The sequence below is a fragment of the Amia ocellicauda genome, chromosome 8, assembly GCF_036373705.1.
Source record: "Amia ocellicauda isolate fAmiCal2 chromosome 8, fAmiCal2.hap1, whole genome shotgun sequence".
NCBI classification, from domain to species: Eukaryota; Metazoa; Chordata; class Actinopteri; order Amiiformes; family Amiidae; genus Amia; species Amia ocellicauda.
The window spans coordinates 21,895,122-21,917,796 of NC_089857.1; the positions used below are offsets into that span (position 1 = coordinate 21,895,122).

At 40.8% G+C, this 22,675-nt stretch overlaps 1 protein-coding gene across 1 annotated transcript in view; it reads left to right on the forward strand.

Moving 5' to 3' along the window:
• Positions 1-22,675, forward strand: part of LOC136754664 (receptor-type tyrosine-protein phosphatase epsilon) — a 29,663-nt gene continuing 6,988 nt past the window's right edge. Inside the window, exons 1-19 of the mRNA XM_066710694.1 lie at positions 1-111; positions 1,711-1,887; positions 2,476-2,808; positions 3,243-3,337; positions 3,709-3,901; positions 4,280-4,382; positions 5,015-5,288; positions 5,714-5,753; positions 6,714-6,819; positions 7,400-7,470; positions 13,821-13,957; positions 17,050-17,137; positions 18,055-18,131; positions 18,229-18,265; positions 18,559-18,656; positions 19,661-19,777; positions 19,915-20,069; positions 21,072-21,207; positions 22,321-22,470. Of these exons, the coding sequence (XP_066566791.1) occupies positions 36-111; positions 1,711-1,887; positions 2,476-2,808; positions 3,243-3,337; positions 3,709-3,901; positions 4,280-4,382; positions 5,015-5,288; positions 5,714-5,753; positions 6,714-6,819; positions 7,400-7,470; positions 13,821-13,957; positions 17,050-17,137; positions 18,055-18,131; positions 18,229-18,265; positions 18,559-18,656; positions 19,661-19,777; positions 19,915-20,069; positions 21,072-21,207; positions 22,321-22,470 (2,463 nt within the window). The 5' untranslated portion in view covers positions 1-35. The remainder of the gene's footprint in view (positions 112-1,710; positions 1,888-2,475; positions 2,809-3,242; positions 3,338-3,708; positions 3,902-4,279; positions 4,383-5,014; positions 5,289-5,713; positions 5,754-6,713; positions 6,820-7,399; positions 7,471-13,820; positions 13,958-17,049; positions 17,138-18,054; positions 18,132-18,228; positions 18,266-18,558; positions 18,657-19,660; positions 19,778-19,914; positions 20,070-21,071; positions 21,208-22,320; positions 22,471-22,675) is intronic.

Sequence of the window (22,675 nt, forward strand, 5' to 3'; positions counted from 1 at the left end):
TTGAAAAGCAGTGCTAAAGCTGTTGTCCAAGAAAAATGATACAAAAATCGATCTTTTTCCACATTTTTGTCATCTCTTTTGTTGCTATCCAAGCCTCAAAGCATTTCAGAAGTAAGTATTTGTAATTAATTTTGGTGTATTCATTTTAACTTAATCAGCTGTATTGCAGATACTCCTGTTTTTATTGGTTGGTATTTAATATTCTTGAGGTTGCAAACACAAAATAATGGTTTATGTTATTTCTTAATCTTATTCACACTTTTTGTAAAACAGTAATTATCACAATGGCTACTTTTTTCTCTTGTAAAAAACCTGTTTGTGTTCTACTTTGAAGTGGTAAACTTCAAAAAAGAATGATTGTGATACTTTCTGTTATTGCTGCTAATGTTCAGTATGGATCTTGCATAAACAGTGCATTGTTTACTTTGCATTTACAAATTGCAGTCAGATACTTTGTTTTTTTATTAACTGTAGGTTCATGTGCAGATTTATTAATAAAGGTTAATTAATAAAATGTATGAGTCTAGGAACTGTGGAGGTAATGTCATTTTCTTATTGTATAGAATTATGCAGATTGTCTTTATCATAAACTTAAAACAATAGTTTGTACAAATTACTTTCAGAGAGTTTATATTCTAAAATGTAGCTTCCCAAAATTGTGAATTGTCTAATTGTCTATTATTCCAAGAAGAGATAAATAGACTTAGCATTTTGGACAGCAGGACAGCATGTTGCTACTGAAAATTGTATTATTCAAAGGGTTGCGAATATGTGAAGACTTTACTTTCTTATTTACTTACTTATGTAATTACTAATCTACTGTATTAAATTACAGAGAAGAAGTAGCCTAAGAAAAAAGGGAAACTGATTTTGAAGCAAAGGCTTTTTCAAGACTAAAACCAACTTCAACATTAATATGTGAAGAACTGAAAATAATTCCAGCAACTATTAGCTATTAATTCCTCTTTTTAATTTTCTTTTTTACATTAAAGCTAAATATTTTGCATTTCAGAAAAGATTATCCCTTTTTTTTTTCTTTCATACTCATACCAAGATGGTTTCTGCAGTGACGCAGTTGTGTGTGATGGTTAGCCATTAAGCCAAGTAACTAACACAATTAATTTAAGATGTACTTGCATTTAACATTCGTCTCTCTGACAATTGGACCGGGTTAGGCTAACAGGATTATTTATGTAATATCTGTATAATATAATGTGTTTAAAATGTATGTCAATATGGACTCCAAACTATTATTAGTGTAATGAGGGAATATACACATTTATTATTTTATATTATTTCACTGTTAGTTTGCGCGGAAGGAGATTGATGTCAAATGAATAGCCTAGAAAAACTTCATACACAAACAGAGGGGGGAGACGAGAGAAATACTCCATCATTGTGTCCCTCAAGTCTGAGATTGATTGGTTCTGGAGTATGTAGCACATATACAAGTGATCCCAGAATATTATAAGGGTTATGTTCAAACATGTCTTCCACAGCATAACCTATTCCCCCTTCTGTGAAAGCAACTTAAAGATTGCAAGTGCATATCCATCAGGGGTAATAAAAAGAGCTATGAAAAACTATGAAACTTCTGTGTTTCACTTTAGCATAGTAAGACAGAATCGGTTTACTTTAAAGGATTTAAATGGCTGCTTAAAAGTGATTTCCTTTTGAACAATCAACATTTGTTTATCTTTGTTTTTGCAGATCTGTGTTCACTTCAACGTCTACACAATATAACTGATAGAAATGTGTCACAGGTATTTACAAATGGAATGAATTACACTTTGAAGTGCTCTGAGGGCTTTATTCAAATTAAGAAGGTTGTCCAATGTATCACTAAACATCATGCATTTAAATGGACCTCTGAAAAGCCTTGTGTGGGTAAGCATTCATTCAAGAAATTGCCTTTTTACTCCATTTGCTTTGGGAATACAAACCTGAGACATTCAGAGAAATACTGAGTAGGAAACATGTACGTTGTAAGAAAGCTGAAGTTCTTATATCTGTTCTGTCACTCTCCTCATAGCTGTCTCATGTAAACTATGGTATACCGTTGCCATGCTATCTTAATCTTTATGTCCATTCACCTCTCTGTCCAGCTTCTCTTTGCTGTCCCTTTGCTTTTCCCTTTCCTTCTCCTGTCACTATTTCACGACTTAGTTTGGGGTTGTCTTCGTTTGTCCTGTTAAATACGTCTTACTTTCGAGCCTTGCAGGTGGACGTTACGATCAATGTGCTTTCAATCCCACTCGGGCCTCTCAGAAGCTTTGTGTCCCCTGTGGTACTTTTGTAAACGCTATGTTTGGTATCTTGAACCTATCCTCCACAACTGCAAATATAGCAGCAGTAGTATCAATTCTTACTGCAGGCCATGACAAAGAATCCAATCTGAGCGTGTTTATTGAGTTTATGCTTCTTACAAGTGGTATTCACTTTATGGCTGATGGTGTGTTCGTTTGTTTTGCACAGAAAAACCGAAATTGTGGTTGAATTGGAATGAGAGTTCTTCAGAGAACATCAGTGTGACATGGAACTACACAAGGAATGAACTGCATCCCTATTATCTCAATATAACCATGACTTGTCAGCTGGAGATTTCCTTTGGACAGAACTGCTCAGGGCACAGAAATACAACTGTCCATCAGGATGGAGACACAGCTGCAACTTGCATGTCACTCCAGCCATTCTCCAGCTATTCCCTGAAATTCACAGTGAATATATATAAAAATGTAAAACGCAGGCTGTTGAAACGAGTGCCTCTGGAAACCAAGGAAACATTCATCATCAGCACAGCTCAGACAGGTATCCTATTTGAATCTCACTGCATGTCTTTCACTGTGTCACGCTGTGAATTAGCAACAGTCTTTGCCAGGTGTTAACAGGACTGAAATGCTCACAAATAAAATACTTCAATGAATGCAGCTTTATAACCCTCATAAGCCTGTGTAATAATCCAACAAAATCCACAAGCTTTTTCTAAGACCATATATTGTAAATAACAATATAAATAACATAAAACTTGTGTTTACAAAAGATTATACCAAGAGGTAGTAAATCATATTGTAAAGCTTTCTAAAGCTCCATGTAAATTAGCCCTCAACAGTCCATATAAATTTAATATTTTGTCTGTTGAATCAATACCTTGCATTTGAACTTTGCACAGCTGCTTGACAAACTAAGTGAGACTCGCCTCATACAAGAACAAATCGAGTGCCATGTGTCTCTCATTGTCTCAGTTCCAGACAAGCCAGAATTAGAATTTGTGCCCAGCAGTGGATGGCTACAGTGGAAACCACTCTCCAACTGTGCAGGGAGAATAACAGCTTATGAGGTATGAGGCGTTTACAGTAATGGGTCTTCTTTTGGGGGTTTCAACACCACGACACTGACTCGACTAAGTTTCAGACCACAAAGAGACCACAAATCTGGAATAACACAGGACCAGCATCTGAGGAAATAGTTAAGAAAAAAACTGTTTTGCTCTTCAAAATATAGAGAGACTAATTACATTACAAACTAAAGAGACTAGAATCATGCCCAAGTTTCACAGAGGCTGTTTTCTGCCCAAAATCTGCATTTTCACTGTCGACATCAAAGTCTGTTTAGGTGTAAAATGTTTAGGTGTAATTTTCCATTACAGAGAAACTAATACGCTTATAACTTGAGTGTATACTTGAGGTTTTGTTGTTTTTTGTCTTTTAGCTTAACTACAGAGGGAAACGAGAATATAATAAATCGTTCGAAGAATCGTATTCCCTGCTCGTGAATTCCTCAGTGACAACCTGCGCTCTTCCACATTTGAAAAGTGCCACTAATTACTCCCTGGAGGTACGCGGCTTCACCGAGGCAGGAGCTGGAGATGCTTCCCATTTGGACATTGAAACAGAGCTGAAAGGTAGCAATGTCACCTATATGTGATTAATTTGAAGCATTAATAATGAAGCTGTGGGCGCACCATTTGGACATATTCCAGTGGTTTCGTTAGCTGGGCATTTCAGTGCAGTTTCTTGCCAATTTGACGAATCCTAATGAGCCTACTTCTATAGGGACTATCTCTATTATCACTGTCACTATCTTTGTTCCTCAGCCATTAAATCGTCACATTTAAAGAACAAGAATAACACATTTAGTTAATCCACAGCCACAAACCTAATTATATGCTGTAAATACACTCTTCTTATATTGCTTTGCTTCACCAGAGTTCTCAGAATGTAAATGCAACATTTCCCCTGTAGATATGAAGATTACATAATCCATGTATTTGCCTCCACAGAGCCAGCTCTTCCGGATATTGGCATCCTCACCATGGTCAACATCACTGGAGGCACGGCTCTGATCCGCCTACTTCCCGCCTTTGACACCAATGGACCAATCAGGTACAGAGGACAGCAGGGGTGAGTAATTCCAGTCTTCGAGGGCTGCAGGGGATGTTGGATTTAGTTCAACCTCATGACTCAATTACTTAATTGAAGTTGTTAATAGTTAAGCAGTCAAAGCACCTGTTTATTCTAGGTCTTTATTAGTTGCTGATTTAAATGTTATTAGAGAACCTGCAGGAGCCCAGCCCTCGAGGACTGGGATTGCCCAGCTCTGGTCTACAGTATGTTGTAAGAATTGTTCTGTATTGTTAATTTGTGAACACAACATGTCCATCATATAGGTTTTGATCACATGGGGGTTAATCATAGAACAGAAAGCTGAGATTGAAACATGAACAGGAAGTCAACTCACAACTGTCCTGCCTGTTTGTGACTGGCAGACAAATCCTTTGATTCTTGGAAGCTGATCTAGTAAAAATTGTTCTGTTTCATAATTCATGTGGTTTTTGCTGGCAGTAGAAACATTTCAGCCATGACACTACACAAATTCAACTGAGATTGTGAAATCAGCTGAATTGGGTCATTTCATGCATTACAAAGGACTTGTTTGTAAAGAAATGAGGGCAGTGGGGGCGGGAGAATTTAATTATTACTGACTTCCGTGGTGATCTGCTCACTGCTTCTTTCAGCTGTTATCAAGTTATCGTGTTGGAACATGAACCTGCTGGACTGATGGGAAACACAAGTTTAGCACACATCTGTTCCAGCACTGAACTGGTGGGGTCCCGCAATATGAGTTCTGGGAGAGTGTACATCGCTCGAGAAATCCAGCCCGAAAACCTGACAGAGCTCTCAGAGTTCACATTGGGCGATGGAGGCCAGTATGGAAAGTTTCACAACGTACCACTGCAGCTTGGAAAAAACTACTCCATCCTCATCAGGGTCATAAGTAGATGGAAGCAGGTACACCTGTATTCTGGGAAATAATAATAATAATAATAATAATAATAATAATAATAATAATAATAATAATAATAATAATAATAATAATAATAACAACAAGGCAAGATATCATATGTGGGTGCTAGTAATCAGCATATAATTAGATTCAAAACGTCTTGTGTACATGTATGTAAGTATGTATGTAAGTATGTGATCTAGTTATGTTTTCCATATTAGTATTTTATAGGTAACTGTACATAGGGGTAGACCAAATGAACTTTACAAATCTGTACTATACTGTGATACTCAGGTGGGTTTGGGTTTTGATTTGGTCTCATAGTTTACTTTGTAAATAAACTATTGGCACAGTGTTATTACAGTGTAATTACATTGTAGTTAAGTGCCATGTGTAACAAAGTGTTGTCTTTTCTCTTTTTTTGTACTAGGATAGGAAGTTCTCCTGCTCAGAATATGAATCGTTTTATAGTAAGTAATGAAGTGCAAATACATAAATAAAGTAAGAATGGCTGAATTCTTCAAGTTAATGTGAGGCAGTTTCAGAAGAGCTTCAGAACTTCTCTGAATGGGGTTGGAGATACATCATTGATGGATTAAGTGTAACAAGTCTCAAATTTCAAAATCTTGGCCTCTCGGTCTTGTGAAGTGGCAAACAAGCAATTGTCAATTGTCTCATGAACAACAGACTGGGCCCCCCAGCAGAGAGTCCAAGGCCACAAGACTATAGACAATTTAAGTAACACTGAAATTGGACATCGCATTATCACTTGAGGTGTCCTTAAATATAATACTATAATTTGTTAAAAGGCCAAAGTTTGGTATGTTTTATTTATTTTAGTTTTTTCTTTATGTGTTTCCATATGGCCCTGGAGAGCCACTATTCAGTTCAGTGGCATCCCTTGTGAATTCAGTCACTTGTATCGGCAACATTTTCTGCTTCTCTAAATGGAATAAAAGACAGAAAAATCATTTTAAGGATTTAGGATTTTTATTATTATCATGTTGTGCTATTTTACTAGGAACTCTAATTAAAGAGCTAGTCTAGACACAACAAAAGTATTTTGGTATTATTTATTTTTTTGTAATTTCAATATCTCATATAATGTCATTAAAATTAACAAATAACAACAATCAAGAAAACTGGATCATTTCCCAGAAATTCCCAGGAAACACCTCAGGAGGTTCACAGTTCATTAGCTGGTTCTATTAAAACGAACAAAAGATCTCAAACAAAGGTCTTTTCACAATTCAGTCACGCAATTAGTCATGTGATTTAATGAAGAAATGACTCCCTCAGTGCACTAGTTACACAGCAGAAGGTTAGACCTGAGTGTGTGATTACCAATGGAGATACGGTGCTCTGTGCTCTGTGTGAGACGGGAATGATTGAAATGCCATGAATCATGAATTAACTCTTGTGAATCCTAGTCCCTGCCGCAGAGCAACAGATCGCTGACCACCTGATCCTGCTAATTGCTCTGTGCGCATCTGTCCCTCTGATGTGCAGTCTGGTTGCCTTTGTCTACATAACTTGGTCAGTATAACTGTGTTTTCTTCTTTATTTAGTCTCATTATTTAGGTACAATGGCACAATGGTTCTAGACAGTCAGGATAGTATGGTATCCCCTCATAGAAAATCTCCCTAACCTGGTCTTGAACAACTGTAGTCATCTAATCCTTCTGTACCCTCTACCGAGGCTTTGACTCTTCTTGTAAAACAGTGACTAATAGGTGACTAATGTGTCAATTAACCACCAGTATTCCTGTCGGATTCATTGGCCGATGTAACATTGATTGCGCTCTGATAGGGTGACCTTTACTGAGAACTGCAGACTGCATCCCGTTTATTCCTGAATAAATGGTAAAGAAATAAAACAATCATTTATGGATATTGATCCCATAACTGTGTGCTGCTGAAAGACAAGCAATGTTCTGCTAAATTATCGCTAAAGACCCCAGTGTGAGACGTATATAAATAAATATGTCACATTTAATTGGTTTGACAAATATATATTATTCAATTTTTTCACGCCTCTGTATGTGACATTTAAGTGACACTATATTCCTAAGAGATAATATATAGACTACCTACTTCTTAATTTTTATCTCATTAGGAGGAGGACGCATAACTGGAGAGAACCACAAAGCAAAAGAAGCGTCCATCTCTCAGTTTTAATACACCCAGGTAATGGATGAGCCAGGCAGTGATACAGTTCTACTGTTTTCACACAGTAGTAACTTTATTGACCAATATCTCAAAGTGCTCATAATGGTCAAATAAAATTATAAACACAGATCTCGTATTGCCAGGGAACTCCAGAAAGCAGAATACATAGCAATGCTTAATTATGTAATAAGAGCAAAATTCACACGTAGAAAAGTATTAACCTGTTATCTTTCAAGTCAGAAGCATTGCCCAAGGTGGAGGTTTCTGCACAATTCCATAGTCAATCTATTAAAGCTGACATTGGCTCCTGTGCCCGTCACTCAAACAGGTCCCTTCCCACTTCCAGTTTGTATAAAAGGTGATGTCTGCACATGATCTTCCTCATTTGCCGAGAGCTAGGACTCCCGCACAACCTTGCAACCCTTGGGCAGTGCTTCCTTTTTCAGATAACCGGGTTTGCATTCGCAACCTATCGTTATCAGATATTGATATCGATAGGTTGCGAATGCAACCCCGGTTATCTGAAAATGGAAGCACTGCCCAAGGGGGAGGGGTTTCTGCACATTACCGTAGGAACCTGATCAAAACGTCACTCTATCACAGCTGCCATTGGCCCCTGCACACATCACTCGGAACAGATCCCTTCCCACTTCCTGTTCCATAAAACATGACGTCAGCGCAGGTTTGTCCTCTTTTGCCGGGAGCCAGGACTCCCACGCAACCTTGCAACCCTTGGACAGTGCTTCTTTTTTCAGATAACCGGGGTTGCATTCGCAACCTATAGTTATCTTTCAAGTCGGAAGCACTGCCCAAGGGGGAGGGGTTACTGTATTACTAAGCCGTCGCAAGGGAGGAGGTAGCGAGCTGATAAGGGAGCCTGCCCTGAGGTGACCGCTAGGGGCCTCGGCAACACAACTCCAGACAGTAACCTCAGGCATCTGACCCGCCCAGGAGCCAGGACCGTAGTCACGCTCTTACCGGGAACTGTCTAGAATCAGCATATGCAAGGCGGGGCCACAGAGGTCAACTCTTACGCCCTCCGCTCACAATAGCAAGGCCGGCTGCTCTACTAGTACAGCTAGGAGCGAGGCCAAATCTACTTGCACAATATCTGGCGCAATAACTTGTGCAGCCTCCGCGCTTATCATGGCAGTGGACTCCTGATCCAATAGGAATGGGGCCACAGATACAATGTAAAAACAACAGAATACATAGCTGGCTAGTCAACAGAGTAGCCGAGCTGAACAACAATATACAATATGTACATACGTGCGACATCTTCATGCTGTCAGCGCGCAGCACAGGAGCATCCAACTCAACTGAATAGTACAGAGTGGAAGAGCTCTATTGTGCTGACAATTAGATCTCGTACAAACAAACTATATACACCATAGGCCGCAGGAACCTGCTCATGCACCACACATGGGACATCAGAGCGGTGGTCGCTTGTTCCACTAGCACAGCTATAAGCAAGGCCATACCAGCTTGACCATGTCGTGACAAACAAACTATATACATCACTTGGTGCAGCAGCCGGCTCATGTGCCTTACGTGGAACACAGGAGCAGTTGACACCTGCCGAATAGCACAGCTAGCGTAGGGCAACTACAGCTCTTATCGTGTGAATAAATGAACTATGTACACAGCGGGGCACTGGAGACCTCAAGTGCCCTCCGCTGGAGGACAACAGCAGTGGTCCCCTTGCTCCATGGCATACATAGCCAGAGCGGGCCACAGACCTGCTGACCAAGGAACTATATATACAGTGAAACTTGAGCGCCATCAGCTGAAAACAGCGGCAGTGAGCTCCATGCTGCACAGGTCAGGTGGAGCCACAGTGCTGCTGTTTAACACATATTATATATATATACACTCACCTAAAGGATTATTAGGAACACCATACTAATACTGTGTTTGACCCCCTTTCGCCTTCAGAACTGCCTTAATTCTACGTGGCATTGATTCAACAAGGTGCTGAAAGCATTCTTTAGAAATGTTGGCCCATATTGATAGGATAGCATCTTGCAGTTGATGGAGATTTGTGGGATGCACATCCAGGGCACGAAGCTCCCGTTCCACCACATCCCAAAGATGCTCTATTGGGTTGAGATCTGGTGACTGTGGGGGCCAGTTTAGTACAGTGAACTCATTGTCATGTTCAAGAAACCAATTTGAAATGATTCGACCTTTGTGACATGGTGCATTATCCTGCTGGAAGTAGCCATCAGAGGATGGGTACATGGTGGTCATAAAGGGATGGACATGGTCAGAAACAATGCTCAGGTAGGCCGTGGCATTTAAACGATGCCCAATTGGCACTAAGGGGCCTAAAGTGTGCCAAGAAAACATCCCCAACATACTGAATCTCAGTAAACCACACAGGCAGTATATTTCGTGTACTAATCAAGAATTAGGTAAACCACAATTACATAAATCCTAGTTGTGTATGAGATCTAAATTGTAGGAACAGCTAGCGTAATCATAATACTTGTTTGTTATTTTACATGTTTCAAAACTCAAGTATTGGATAGATCTCCTCTCACTCTTACTTTTAATATTATCCACCCTGCTTGTCTCTATCCTATCTTTGCAAATTCATGTTGTCTATTTACATTTTTAATAAACCTATATCTGTATAAAACGAAACAGCCTCAAGGTTAATTCATGCAGATCAACCTCACCACTAATCTGAATTTGTATTACTAAAGTATTGTGGTAACTTGCATATCAACCCGATCTCGTTTTCAGAGGACTTGATCGCTGTGGGTTGTATGTATGGGGGTCACTAGATAACAGGACTTTATTCAGCAATTATTATTTCTTCGGATATTGATACCAGATAAAACGGAAACTCTAGTTTAAAGTCCTAAGACAGTCGAAAGTACTTACTAATAAAACAATAACTGTAATGATAAATTAAAACAATTTGTCCATTGCAACATTTTGGCTGTATCTTATGAGATCAGCATCCTTTCATTTCACCAAACTATTTATAAAACTATATACAGCGTGGCTTCATATGGCAGCGTGCCTGTAGGCCGCATGACAGACCCTGGGAACATATCGACAGGTCTGACAGTAAATCCAGGAGCAGCTTGTGTGGGTGCTCGACTGAAAGGCATAGTCCGCGCAACTGCGCAAATTTAAGCGACGAGGCCCAAGCTGCAGCCGCACAAATGTCTGCCAAGGGGCCGCCTTGAAAAAGGGTCCACGATGTGAGTGGACCACCAGGTGTTCAGGCACCGGGGTCCCGGTGGACTCATAGGCCATGGTAATGGTGTACACAATCCAATGCGAGAGGCACTGCTTTGAAAGCACCTGGCCCTGTGTCCACGCTCCATAAGACACAAACAGTTGGTCTGAGCGCCGAATGTCCTTAGTGCGTTCCAAATAGTACCTGAGGGCCCGCACCAGGTAGAGCAGGTGAAGCTGACTCTCTTGCTCTGAAGCGAAGGGAGGAGGATGAAAAGCCATCAACTCAATAGGCCTGTTGACATGGAATGGAGACAGCACTTTCGAGGGGAACGCAGGGTTAGGCCGTAGCGTGACCCTGGAGCCATCTCCCGCAAAACGGACACACGATGGGTGTACGGACAGGGTGTGTAACTTGCTCACGCATTTTGCAGAGGTGATTGCCAGTCTTAATTATCACCAGCTTCAGCTCAGCTGAGTTCAGTGGCTCAAATGGGGCTTGGGAAAGTGCGTCCAGCACTACTCGCACTACATGCGGGCAGTGAAGGAGTGCGAGGAGGCCACAGCCATCAAGCTCCCTTTAAAAACTGCACAGCCAGAAAATGAGACACAGGGGGTTTGCCATCAATCTGGACATGACATGCAGAGATGGCCGCCAGATACACTTTCAGCGTGGATGGGGACTTGCCCTAGTCCAACAGCTCCTGTAGAACTTTAAGGGGCAATTAATTGGGTCTTGACCGCCGTCTTGGCACCAGGTGCTAAACGTCCGCAGCGGTAGAAATACTGTGACCTCGTAGAGGGAGCTCTCGCCGACTGAATAGTCGCTACTACCACGTCAGACAGACCCCAGGCAATCAGTCGCTCCCGCTCTGGGGCCAGGCCCAGAGCTGGAGGAGGCCCGGATTGGGGTGCCAAAGCGTGCCCTGCACCTGGGACAACAAGTCTGCTCTCACTGGGAGCCGACAAGGCTCTCCGTGGAGGAGGGCGATCAGGTCTGCGAACCAGAATCTGCAAGGCCACCGAGGGGCTATCAGCAGAACTGTTGTTCGTTCTCTCCTGACCTTCTCCAGGACCACCGGGAGAAGGGAGAATGGTGGGAATGCGTAAAGGAGACAGCACGGCCACGTGTGGGTTAGCGCGTCGATCCCTAGGGTTCCTGAGCAGTCTCGGACGGAGAACCATAGTGGGCAGTGTATGGACTGAAGAGATTCACATCCGCCCTGCCGAACCGGGTGGAGGCGCTATTCCGAAACTGGGGGGCTTCCCCGGGAGAGGAGGTCTGCTGCCATGTTGGACAGGCCTGGGAGGTGAACTGCTCTGATGGAGCGGAACCGTGGCTGCGCCCACAGAAGCAGACGGCATGCTAGGCAATACAGTCTGCATGACCGGAGACCTCCTTGCCTGTTGATATAGGCGACCACCGCTGTGTTGTCCGTCTGAACCAGCACATGTCTGTCCCGCAGGACTGGCAGGAAATGAGACAGTCCAAGGAGTACTGCTTGTAACTCCAGGACATTGATATGGAGGGCCTGTGCTGGCTCTGTCCACCTGCCTCGGTCTCCACGTCCATCACAGACTGCTCGTAACCCTGCTTGTTGGCGTCTGACGTCATAACTGCTCAGTGGTAGACTGGTCCCAGGGGCACACCAAGGGTAAAATTGTGAGGGCTCCACCACCAACGGAGCACCTTCCAGCATGCCGGAGTAATTGTGACCCGACGTACTCAATCACGGCGAGGATGCATCCTGAGAGACCTGAACCACCACTGCAGCCGCCTCAATTGGAGGAGGCAGAGGAGGAGGGTCTGTGATGCAGCCACTAGGAGGCTCAGCAGCCTCTGGCAAAGGGACACCCTGACACGAGCTCTCAGTCGGAAGAGGGTGTTGGGGAAAAATATAGAAATCCTATCCTATTAGTTTAGATTGCCAATGAAATCGCTGATAATTATTAGAAATTACCATTCAGACACTGATTATAATATGTTAAGGCCCCTTGAGGGTATGTCCCAGAGGGGGTATAAAAGCTTTGTTCTATCTTAAAACTTTTGGGGAACAGCATCATGCCGGCATAAAATCCTTTGAGTTTTGTGTTGCGCTGTTCCTCCCGTGCCCGTAATCAATTCTGATTAGAACTCCCGACTCCCGACTCCCGACTTTTTTCCACTACAATTGAGAGACAAGTGCGTATGGAGGCAACTCTCTCTGGCGCCAGCGTGACAAGCATGGCAGCGGAATCGATGCGCAGTCCAAGGAAGAGGTGGCCTAAAATCAGGTTTGTGTGTTTCTGAAACCGCTCCCTCAAGTGAGAACAAACCAGCCAGTCGTCTAGATAATTGAGGATGCAGACCCCATGACAACGCAAGGACATGGTGCGCAGGTTGAGCATCTTGAAGCGCAACACCTTGAGGTGGCAGTTCAGGCACCTCAGATCCAAGATGGGACTGAAACCGCCATCTTTCTTGGGCACAAGGAAGTATGGGGAATAGAATCCCTCATGCTGCGCCGGCGGGGGCACTTTGCGGATTGCTCGCTTCTCGGATTTTACTGCCTCTGCTAGCACTCCTGCTGTGGAGGAAAAAGCCCTGTGGACATAAAAACAACACAGCAAGCAGACGGAATATATAAGGTACTATATAAACTCGACTATTATTTTTAAAGTGTACTATTTGTAACTGAAACTGACCCGAAACTGAAACCGAAGTGCACCAGAGCCCCGGAGCGCGGATGGAACAGAGTTGGATTAGCTATTAATAATAACTAAACAATACAAATAGTCACAGTGATAAGTGGTGGTGACAGCACAGCTGTGAAGCCAACCAACAGAATAACAATAATTGTTAACAACAATAAGTCTAATGCACGGACAAGACACAGAGAGCTCACATTCTCGGGTCCAGGCGAAGTGGCATCAGAGGAAGAACCTGCATTGATGTCACGTTTTATGGAACAGGATGTGGGAGGGGACCTGTTCTGAGTGACGAGCACAGGGGCCAATGGCAGCTTTGATAGCGTGACGTTTTGATAGGGTTCCTATGGCAGTGTGCAGAAACCCCTCCCCCTTGGGCAGTGCTTTGAAAGATAACTCCAAATTTCACTAATGTCCTTCAGTTATTCATCATATTGAAAATCATATCTATATAAACAATGTTAAAATGAGTCCTGCTTCCCTCCGAGGCCCTCTTGATGGTGCCGATTTGTCAGACAAGCAGGACCCAGCAGAGGAGATTCTACAACACATGCTCCGTCTAAAGCAGGAGGCCTGGAGAGGAGAGCACAGTGAGGAGGAACACGGCCTTACCAAAGAGTTCAAGGTAGTAACCTTAGATATGGCTCCATTGGTACTGTAAAAATATAAGAACATAAGAAAGTTTACAAACGAGAGGAGGCCATTCGACCCATCTTGCTGGTTTGGTGTCCATTAATAACTTAGTGATCCAAGGATCAGGTCCTGTCTTTATTTGAATTTTCCCAAATTGTTGTCTTCAACCACATCACTGGGGAGTTTGTTCAAGATTGTGATAACTTTGTCTGAAGAAGTGTCTACTGTTTTCTGTCTTGAATGCCTTGAAGCCCAATTTCCTGGTTTGATGTGGTTGATGCCTTGATTTTGAAGACTTGAATCAAGTCCCCACGTAGTCTCCTCTGTTCCAGGGTGAAAAGGTTCAGTTCCCTCAGTCTCTCAGTAGGACATTCCCTTCAGACCTGGAATGAGTCTGGTTGCTCTCCTCTGAACTGCCTCTAGAGCAGCGATATCTTTCTTGAAGTGTGGAGCCCAGAACTGCACACAGTATCCAGATGAGCTCTATCTAGTGCATTGTACAGTCTGAACATCACTGCCCTTGTTCTCAATTCTACACTATTGACAATATACCCTAACATCCTGTTTGCCTTTTTTATTGCTTCCCCACATTTTTGGATGTAGAAAGTGAGGAGTCCACATAGACTCCTAGGTCTTTCTCATGCGTTACTTCATCTACTTCTATTCCTCCCATAGTGTAATTATAGTGGACATTTTTGTTACCTGCATGTAATACCTTGCACTTGTCCACATTGAATTTCATCAGCCAGGTGTCGGCCCACAACTGAATGTTATCTAAGGCCCTTTGAATAGCCACCTATCTTAGTATCATCTGCAAATTTGACAACTTTGCTAACTATCCCAGAGTCCAGATCATTAATATAGATTAGAAAAAGCAAAGGCCCTAGTACTGGTTTTGTATAAATTTCTCCTGAGCCTCAAGTAGTATATTTTTAAAATATAACCATCCATTTTCAACTGAATCTGTATCCAGTGTGCTCCAGTCTACCTCTTCTAAGTGCCGCCTTATACCTTCAAGATTTGTTTTTCTAAAATTGTAGACCATTGTTTTAGACTTGGTCCTTGTTTTTTGAAAGAATGCCTCAAACAACACCATATTGTGATCACAGTTTGCCATTGGTTCTCTAACTAGTGTCCCTCTGACTCTATATTGGTCATTTGAAAAGATCAAGTCAATGCATGCACTCTCTCTGGTTGGTTCCCTGACAAACCATTTCTATTTCTGCTTCTGTAGTCCCCACTGGGCTTTCCCAGTCTATGTTTGGGAAATTGAAATCCCCATTATAACAGTCACATCCTTGCTACATGCAGTCCTGATTACATTGTGCAATGCAACATCTTGCTGAATATCTGAGTTGGGTGGTCTGTAACACACTCCTACCACTACTCCTGCAGATCTTTTATTCAAAAGTTGAACCCACAACGATTCTGTTTTGCTACTAGGATCTAATTTGAGTTCTTCTGCCACAATGTCATTTCTGACATATAATGCGAACCCACCACCTCTTTGATTTTGCCTGTTTCTCCTAAACTATATGTATTCTTTGAACTTGTATTCATCCCCATCATTTTCTGTAAGCCATGTTTCAGTCACTCCTACAACATCATAGTCACACGCCAGCACTGTGGCTTCAAGGTCTATCATCTTACAAACATTTCCTACTAGCAGTTTCCCTTGGTTTTCTTTCCTTAGTGGAACATCTCCCATTGTCAGAGCTCCCTGCCCACCTGGTCCCTAGTTTAAAAGATTCTCAACTACTCTGCACATATGCTCTCCCAATGCATTAGCCCCCCTTCTGTTTAGACCTAACTCTTAAAACTTTAGATACCATGCAGGTCTCCTTATCACTAGAACACACTGTGTGATCTAAGCCTCTAAGAAACGAGTATCCTACTATAACTACCTCCCTGTTCTTAGGGGAAGTGGGCACAGTGGTGCTCCACTGCTCAACAGTAACCCAGCAGTTCTCTACACTTTCCTGCTCTAAGGTCTCAACTCTCCTAGGTTTTGGCGTGGACACCATCTCTCTAATGGGCTGATTGACCAATTCTTCCATATCACTAATACAGCGCAGATCAACAAGCTGAGCCTCAAGATCACAGACTCTGATCTCTAGGACTTCAACATGCTGACAACGTTCACAGAGTAAATCTTTTTCGATGAGTTAATTCAGGAAGGGAATCATTCTGCTGTAGTAGCCACATGCTTCTAAATTTAGCAAGTTGTTGGTGCCCTAAAACGTCTCTTGGTGTTTGTCAACTGCTTGACATTTTTGTAAACGAGAAACAGCACAGCTTTTGTACCTTTTGCCTAACTGCCACCAATCGACACCTAACTAGCTCCGCCTGGCACAATGCAATTCTCAGAATTCCTCGAACTTCTTGAATATATTGCCTCTCCTTCAATCTATTTACTGTAACTGTAAGTCAGAATCCTATTCAATTCACTCTCCACCCTCGCCAGGCAGTATTGAAGCAGCATGCTGTCCTGGATGTCTCTTTCTTGCACAAACTCTAAAAGAGTAAAACATTCGAAAGGGTTCAATTTCTCATTCTTTATCATCTTGAATCACTTTATGACATGTATGTTTTAAGTTACCAGTAGTTAGTTAGTTACATTAGGAAAACACATAGGTTGTCAGTATTGTTCTTGAAGCCTTATGTCTTACTAAATTTTTACCTTTACTCTTTAATAAATACTGAAATGCAGAATATGTTTATGATCATTTTTGATGAAAATGCTTTTAAAATCTTATTATTTTGTGTATGCATTTGAGAACTTGGACATACATTCAGACTGCAGAACAAATACATTACATAGAAATAGAATTAAATATTAAACTGGATTTAATAGGTTATGTATGTATGTATGTATGTATGTATGTATGTATGTATCTCTCGCTCTCTCTCTTTCTATATATATATATGGTAAAGATATACACTATAATTACTGAGTCTCATTTCATATTGAGTCCTCAATTAGGCTTGCATTTTTTCTCTGGTTGCTATTTATAGCTTTTATTTGAATACCAAGAATAACTTTTATAAACTCATCTTATTCTAATTTGAATGTTTCCTCTCTAGAGCTTACCCAAGAACTGCTCTGGTACCTGCGATGCTGCTAAGGAGCTGTCTAACAAAGCAAAGAACCGTTACAGAAACTCTGTTCCTTGTGAGTTGAAACACACAGCTTTGTTCATGACATGCTGTGTACTATGGGAAGAGGCCATTTGTAAATGATTGCCTTTATGTGTACTCTATCAATGTTACAACATTTCTTAAAGGTTCCCAGATATACAGCATGCAGGAAATCTTTAAAGACGAATACGTATAGTACTGGTATCCTTCCAAGAACAATAACAGTCCTTTAAAAATAAAGCACGCTTTACCACTTCCTGTGGGGGTCGTGACAATGAGTAGCAGATCTGTTGCTTTAACACAGAGAATCATTAACAATCAACTTGTTTTTGCAACATAGACTCATCTGCATAACAGAACTAAAGCTAAAAAGATAGATAATTACTTTTATATTTTTATAATGCCTATTACTATCCAAGCACTGTTTTAGATATAGTGTTTTTAAATCACCAGGGATAGACACATTAATTTAATTAATTTGCCTTTATATATACTTTTTGTTCATATCCTATTCTTATACTTCTGAGCCAGGTGGTCCCGCATTCAATATGTCAGTGTGCAGCTGTGAGAGCTGTGTCTTGCAGATGCCAATGCCAGTGTCAGTTGCTGGGGAAGTAGCTAAAGGAGATATTAGTAAATGACACACTCAGCATATTTCAGCATCAATCATGAGCTTTAAGCCAACGTGTCAGACACATTTAAGATTGTGTAATTCAGGAGTTCCTTTATTTTTAACACACACTGCTATTAAGATTATGTTTGTCCTAAGAAATATATAAACAAACAAAAAACACATAAATAAATAAATAACAGCAACTTGTTTGATCTCATAATCCCATGGAATGTAAGTTTGATTTAAAAAATACATTGTGTTGTTAGCTATTGTGTGGTACTGAAACAATATTTTAAAAATATAAACTGACAGTTTTTTTGTTTCGATTTGTTACCTAGACGATGCTTCGCGGGTCATTCTGACTTCATCTTTAAATGATCCTGGATGTAATTATATCAATGCAAGCTACATAGGTGTAAGTGAGAACTGGAGATACTTGTGTTTTTGTTGTTGTTTTTTATATATTAACAGAATGTGTTACATATGGAACAAAACATCTCTGTTTATTACAGGGACTGGAGAAGCCAAACTGCTACATTGCAACTCAAGGTATTTTTTCATAAATCACATGACTGTGCTGTGTGTTTGAGGATTTAATTCCTAGCCTGCTGTTATTAATCTCTTTAGCCCTTGCTACTGGCTGCTGTCTCCTTTTCATGACTGTTCTCATACTGAAAAAAGGGAAATGCTTGCTACATCCTTTTTATCCTGCTTAGTCAGTTCCTCATAAATTAATTAACCAATGTACCATATCGCTTTAAAAATTTAATTAGAAACAATATAAAAGCTTTCCAGATCACCATTAGTCACTTGTTGGTTGCTGTCTCCGATGCTTTTTTCAGGTCCTCTCCCCAACACAGTTGCAGATTTCTGGAGGATGGTGTGGCAGCAGAAAACCTCCATTATTGTGATGCTTACAGGTGTGATTGAAGGGAATAAGGTGAAAACTAAGTCCATCTTATTGACATTTATAAAGTCGGTAAATACTTTGGCTCCAGTTATGTATTATACAGCAGATTCATTATTTTGATTTAATGCTATTAGGATAACACAACTGTTGGCTGCTTTAATCCATTACTATCGCTTTCCTTGCAGAATTTTTGTCAGTACACTCCATTCAGGTCGTTTTCCGTAGAGAGACGATACAGAGCTTTCAAATGGTTTTATTCAACAAGACACCTTAATAAATCTGCAACAAATTGCTTTCTATTTTGGATAAATCATACATTCTGCTAGGCGACCGTCAGGACAAGGCATAGAGATTGATTCATTATATGTAAATAACCGCTAATGTGCTCTCCCTGTGGAGCTTTTAAGCCCATTTTCTCCACGACACTACCCTAATGATGGGTATCAGTAAATTGTCAAAACATGTAAGTGCTATGGATATCAAACTCCAACATATCACATCAAATGTCATGTTGGCATATGAGTTAGGTTGGGTGAGTTGGGTATTGATCTGTGCTAGGGCAGTGCACCCACCTTTTTAGATTCCACTACCCTGTAATCGACTTCAAAAAGCACCACACACCCATGGTTTTGTACGCTAAACTTGGAATTTGCTGTGCAATAGAACGTGCCCTCGTTTCTATGTACGACAGACAGCCAGACACAGAAAGGTATTTCAACACCAATTTGCACCCTCCATATTTCTTTCTCTCCATCATTCCAGAGTGACAGGTGCATGTACCAGAAATTGGGTTGTTCGATATTCTCGCTTCTCTGTCTTCAGGATGACAGCAGGGTTCTGCTCACACTCAATGTGCACAGATTAGCTAAACCGTGTCTTTGAACACAGGGCCCCACTAATAACAGCCCTAAATCCAGTCGGTGAGGCGCTGCACACGCACAGAGGATATGATCAAAAGAGAGACGCGTCATTTGTAGAAATCCTTACAGTCTTGCATAATTCAGGTTTGTACGTATGTGTGTCCATTTCGGCAGACCAAGTGTGAGAAATACTGGCCGGATGAGTTGCAGGTCTATGGTGATATCCAGGTTACACTGCAAGCCCAAACGATAGACTCGGAGGTGACGACACGGGTCTTCGGACTACAAGAGGTAAATGGACTGAAATCAGGCAAACGGGGTGGGTGTAAATAAACACAGTAGAAGAAATTCCTTCAATCCATATATTACATACCTTACATACCTTGTGCTTTCAATGTAGGTGTTTCTTATTGTGTCTGTTCTTCAAGGTCGGAGGTTGTAAACACAGATCTGTCAGACAGTTTCATTACACGGTGTGGCCTGATCATGGAACACCTAAACAACCACTAAGTCTTCTTCGCCTCATCAGACAAACTAACAGGTGGATGATGGATACCTCTGGGCCAATAGTGGTCCACTGCAGGTAAGACATTTTAAGAATAACACCATAATAACACTTCAGCATATCAAAAGTGAGTTATTTCCATTGCTTTTATCAGATTTGCATTCAAAATTGGACTGGATTTTTTTCTTTACATAACTAATAACAGAAACAAAAATCAAATTGGGGCGGGAAACTATGGGAATGTTCAAGACTACATGCATAGAATACATTTAATATTGTATAGATTAATAAAGGGATAATTTTATATATCAATACCTTTTTGGTTTATGAAAGGTTATACTTAAACCTATTCCTCTGGGCCAAATATAGCACAGATGCTGAATGAAACTCACAGTTGTTGCCTTAGCAGAAGCTTTAATTTCACGACAATATATAACTCAATGTGCTTGGAGCTTATTCACAAATGCTGTAATTAAAAATGTCCTGTCAATGTGCTGGAACATTGCCTTTTTTATTTTATTTATTTATTTTCTCCATAAGAGTTGTAATTATGTTATATTAAAAACCCTGAAGCTGAATGCTAGGAAGCAAAGAAGCGAAAAGGAATGCAAATGTTTAATAGCAGTCTATATGGATGGTTATTTTGGAAGTTGTTAATTGAAATAAAGTGAAAAGTTATTTAGTTGCCAGACAAAGTACACTGACAGGTCTATGACCAACCATTCAAAACCATCCATCTTAGGGGCTTATTTTAGCTGTTCATCAGACCTAGCAGAGGTTCAGGAAATTAGGTTAACATAACTTATGTCTATTTGCATTGCTACAGAAATAATAAAAAACTGAAACTAAGACTGTATTTTAGTGAGGTTTTTAATAGATCTAGAGAAAACATGTCTAATGTTCACATGGGCTTTGCTTTCCTCAGTATGAAACAAATAATTACCCGTTTGTTCAGATGACACATTTTCCCATTAATTCCATGTATGTAGTCATCTATGGTTTTAGATTAGTGCTAAAAAAAAGTTGAGCAAATCGTGGTGAGAGGAGGTCGATTTTTCAGCTCACCCTCCCTGGTTGCAGTGCAGGGATTGGACGCACAGGTACCTTCATTGCTGTCCACCAGTTGCTGGCCACGGCTGAGAGAGGACACAGTGTGAATGTGTCCCAGTGTGTCTCCAACATGAGGCGGAGCAGGGACGGCATGGTGCAGAACGAGGTCAGCAACGAATCCCCCTCACCTGGCTTTCCCACGTCTCCCTTCACCCACTTCCACCCGACCCTCAAGGCTTTCTTTCTCACTTTCCTTTTCCAGTTTTTTTCATCCTATCTCCATGCCACATATCTGTCTTCCATCTCTCCCTCTATGTCCACCTTTGTGTCACATTTAACTTATGAAAATTCAACTATATGCCCTCGGCAAAAAACAAAAACAAACGATTTTTTTTTTTAAATAGTTCCTCTCAATGAGCGTCTGCCCGGTACTGAGTGTCAATCTGCTGTTCCCTTAGTCGGTTTACTGTTTTCCTGTTTTATTATTTAATTCTTCCATCTCTCTCTCTCTCTCTCTCTCTCTCTCTCTCTCTCTCTCTCTCTCTCTCTCTCTCTCTCTCCCTCTCTATGTAATTAATAATGCTATAAAATTATATTTGCAAATGTATCCTTTATTATATATTGTACATAACTGCATACATTATACATACATACATACATATTACTATACAGTGTTGTATACACAAAACTATGTTTACTGCACTTTATGGGCGATTTAAGGGATTTTCAAGGGTATTTTTGACTATATGCAATTTTCCCCTTATGCACTGACATTGGAACTGAACTCCCATGTAAAATGCGATTCCACTGTATTGGCGTATATTTTACATCTGTTTTAGTCTGAAATCCATATTTATATTTTACTGGTTGACAATATATTGTAGAAATTAACCTCACCAAATATTTTCAACTTATTAAATAAATGTAATCTAAAATAGACTTAAAATGCATCCAATATATTGGAAATATACATATAAAATATGAAAAATATATATTTGTTTCATAAGGGTCAGTCACCTTGATTCTGTCTAAAGTATATTTTGTGTTTAGACAAACAATTCTGATCTCCTCTTCCCTTCCCTCTATCACTCGCTCTGCCCCCCTCCATTCCTTCTCAATCTGATCTTTAATGACTCCAACTCTTACTCTTTTTTCTCTTACCAATCCTATTCTACTCATCTTCACGCCTCAATACCTCTTCCCCTCTGTCCTCCTTTTAATATTTATTTCTGCCACCACATTTTTTCTCTTCTGTTTTTGCATTCACACTCTCCCCCAGAGACAGTACATGTTGGTCTATGATGTTCTGCTGGAGGCTTTGTTGTGCAGTGACACCCAGTTCCCTGCCTCAGAAATTCACCAGCAGGTCAGGGAGCGACAGAAACAGAGGCCTCACTCCCCCTTGACAGGATACGAGACAGAGATGCAGGTAAAGGAGCAGGTCATAAATGCTGCATTTATTTATATGTATTTACTTCATACTGAAGCACCAGTTTGGCAGTTCTGAAAGGGCAAGTATATAAAAACTGTTGAAGCTTATTCAATCTCATTCAAACAGACCCAGTAAAATGTCACTTGAATAATCAGGAAGGCACTATAAACAGGGCGTTGTGACACTTTGTAATTGGTAACAT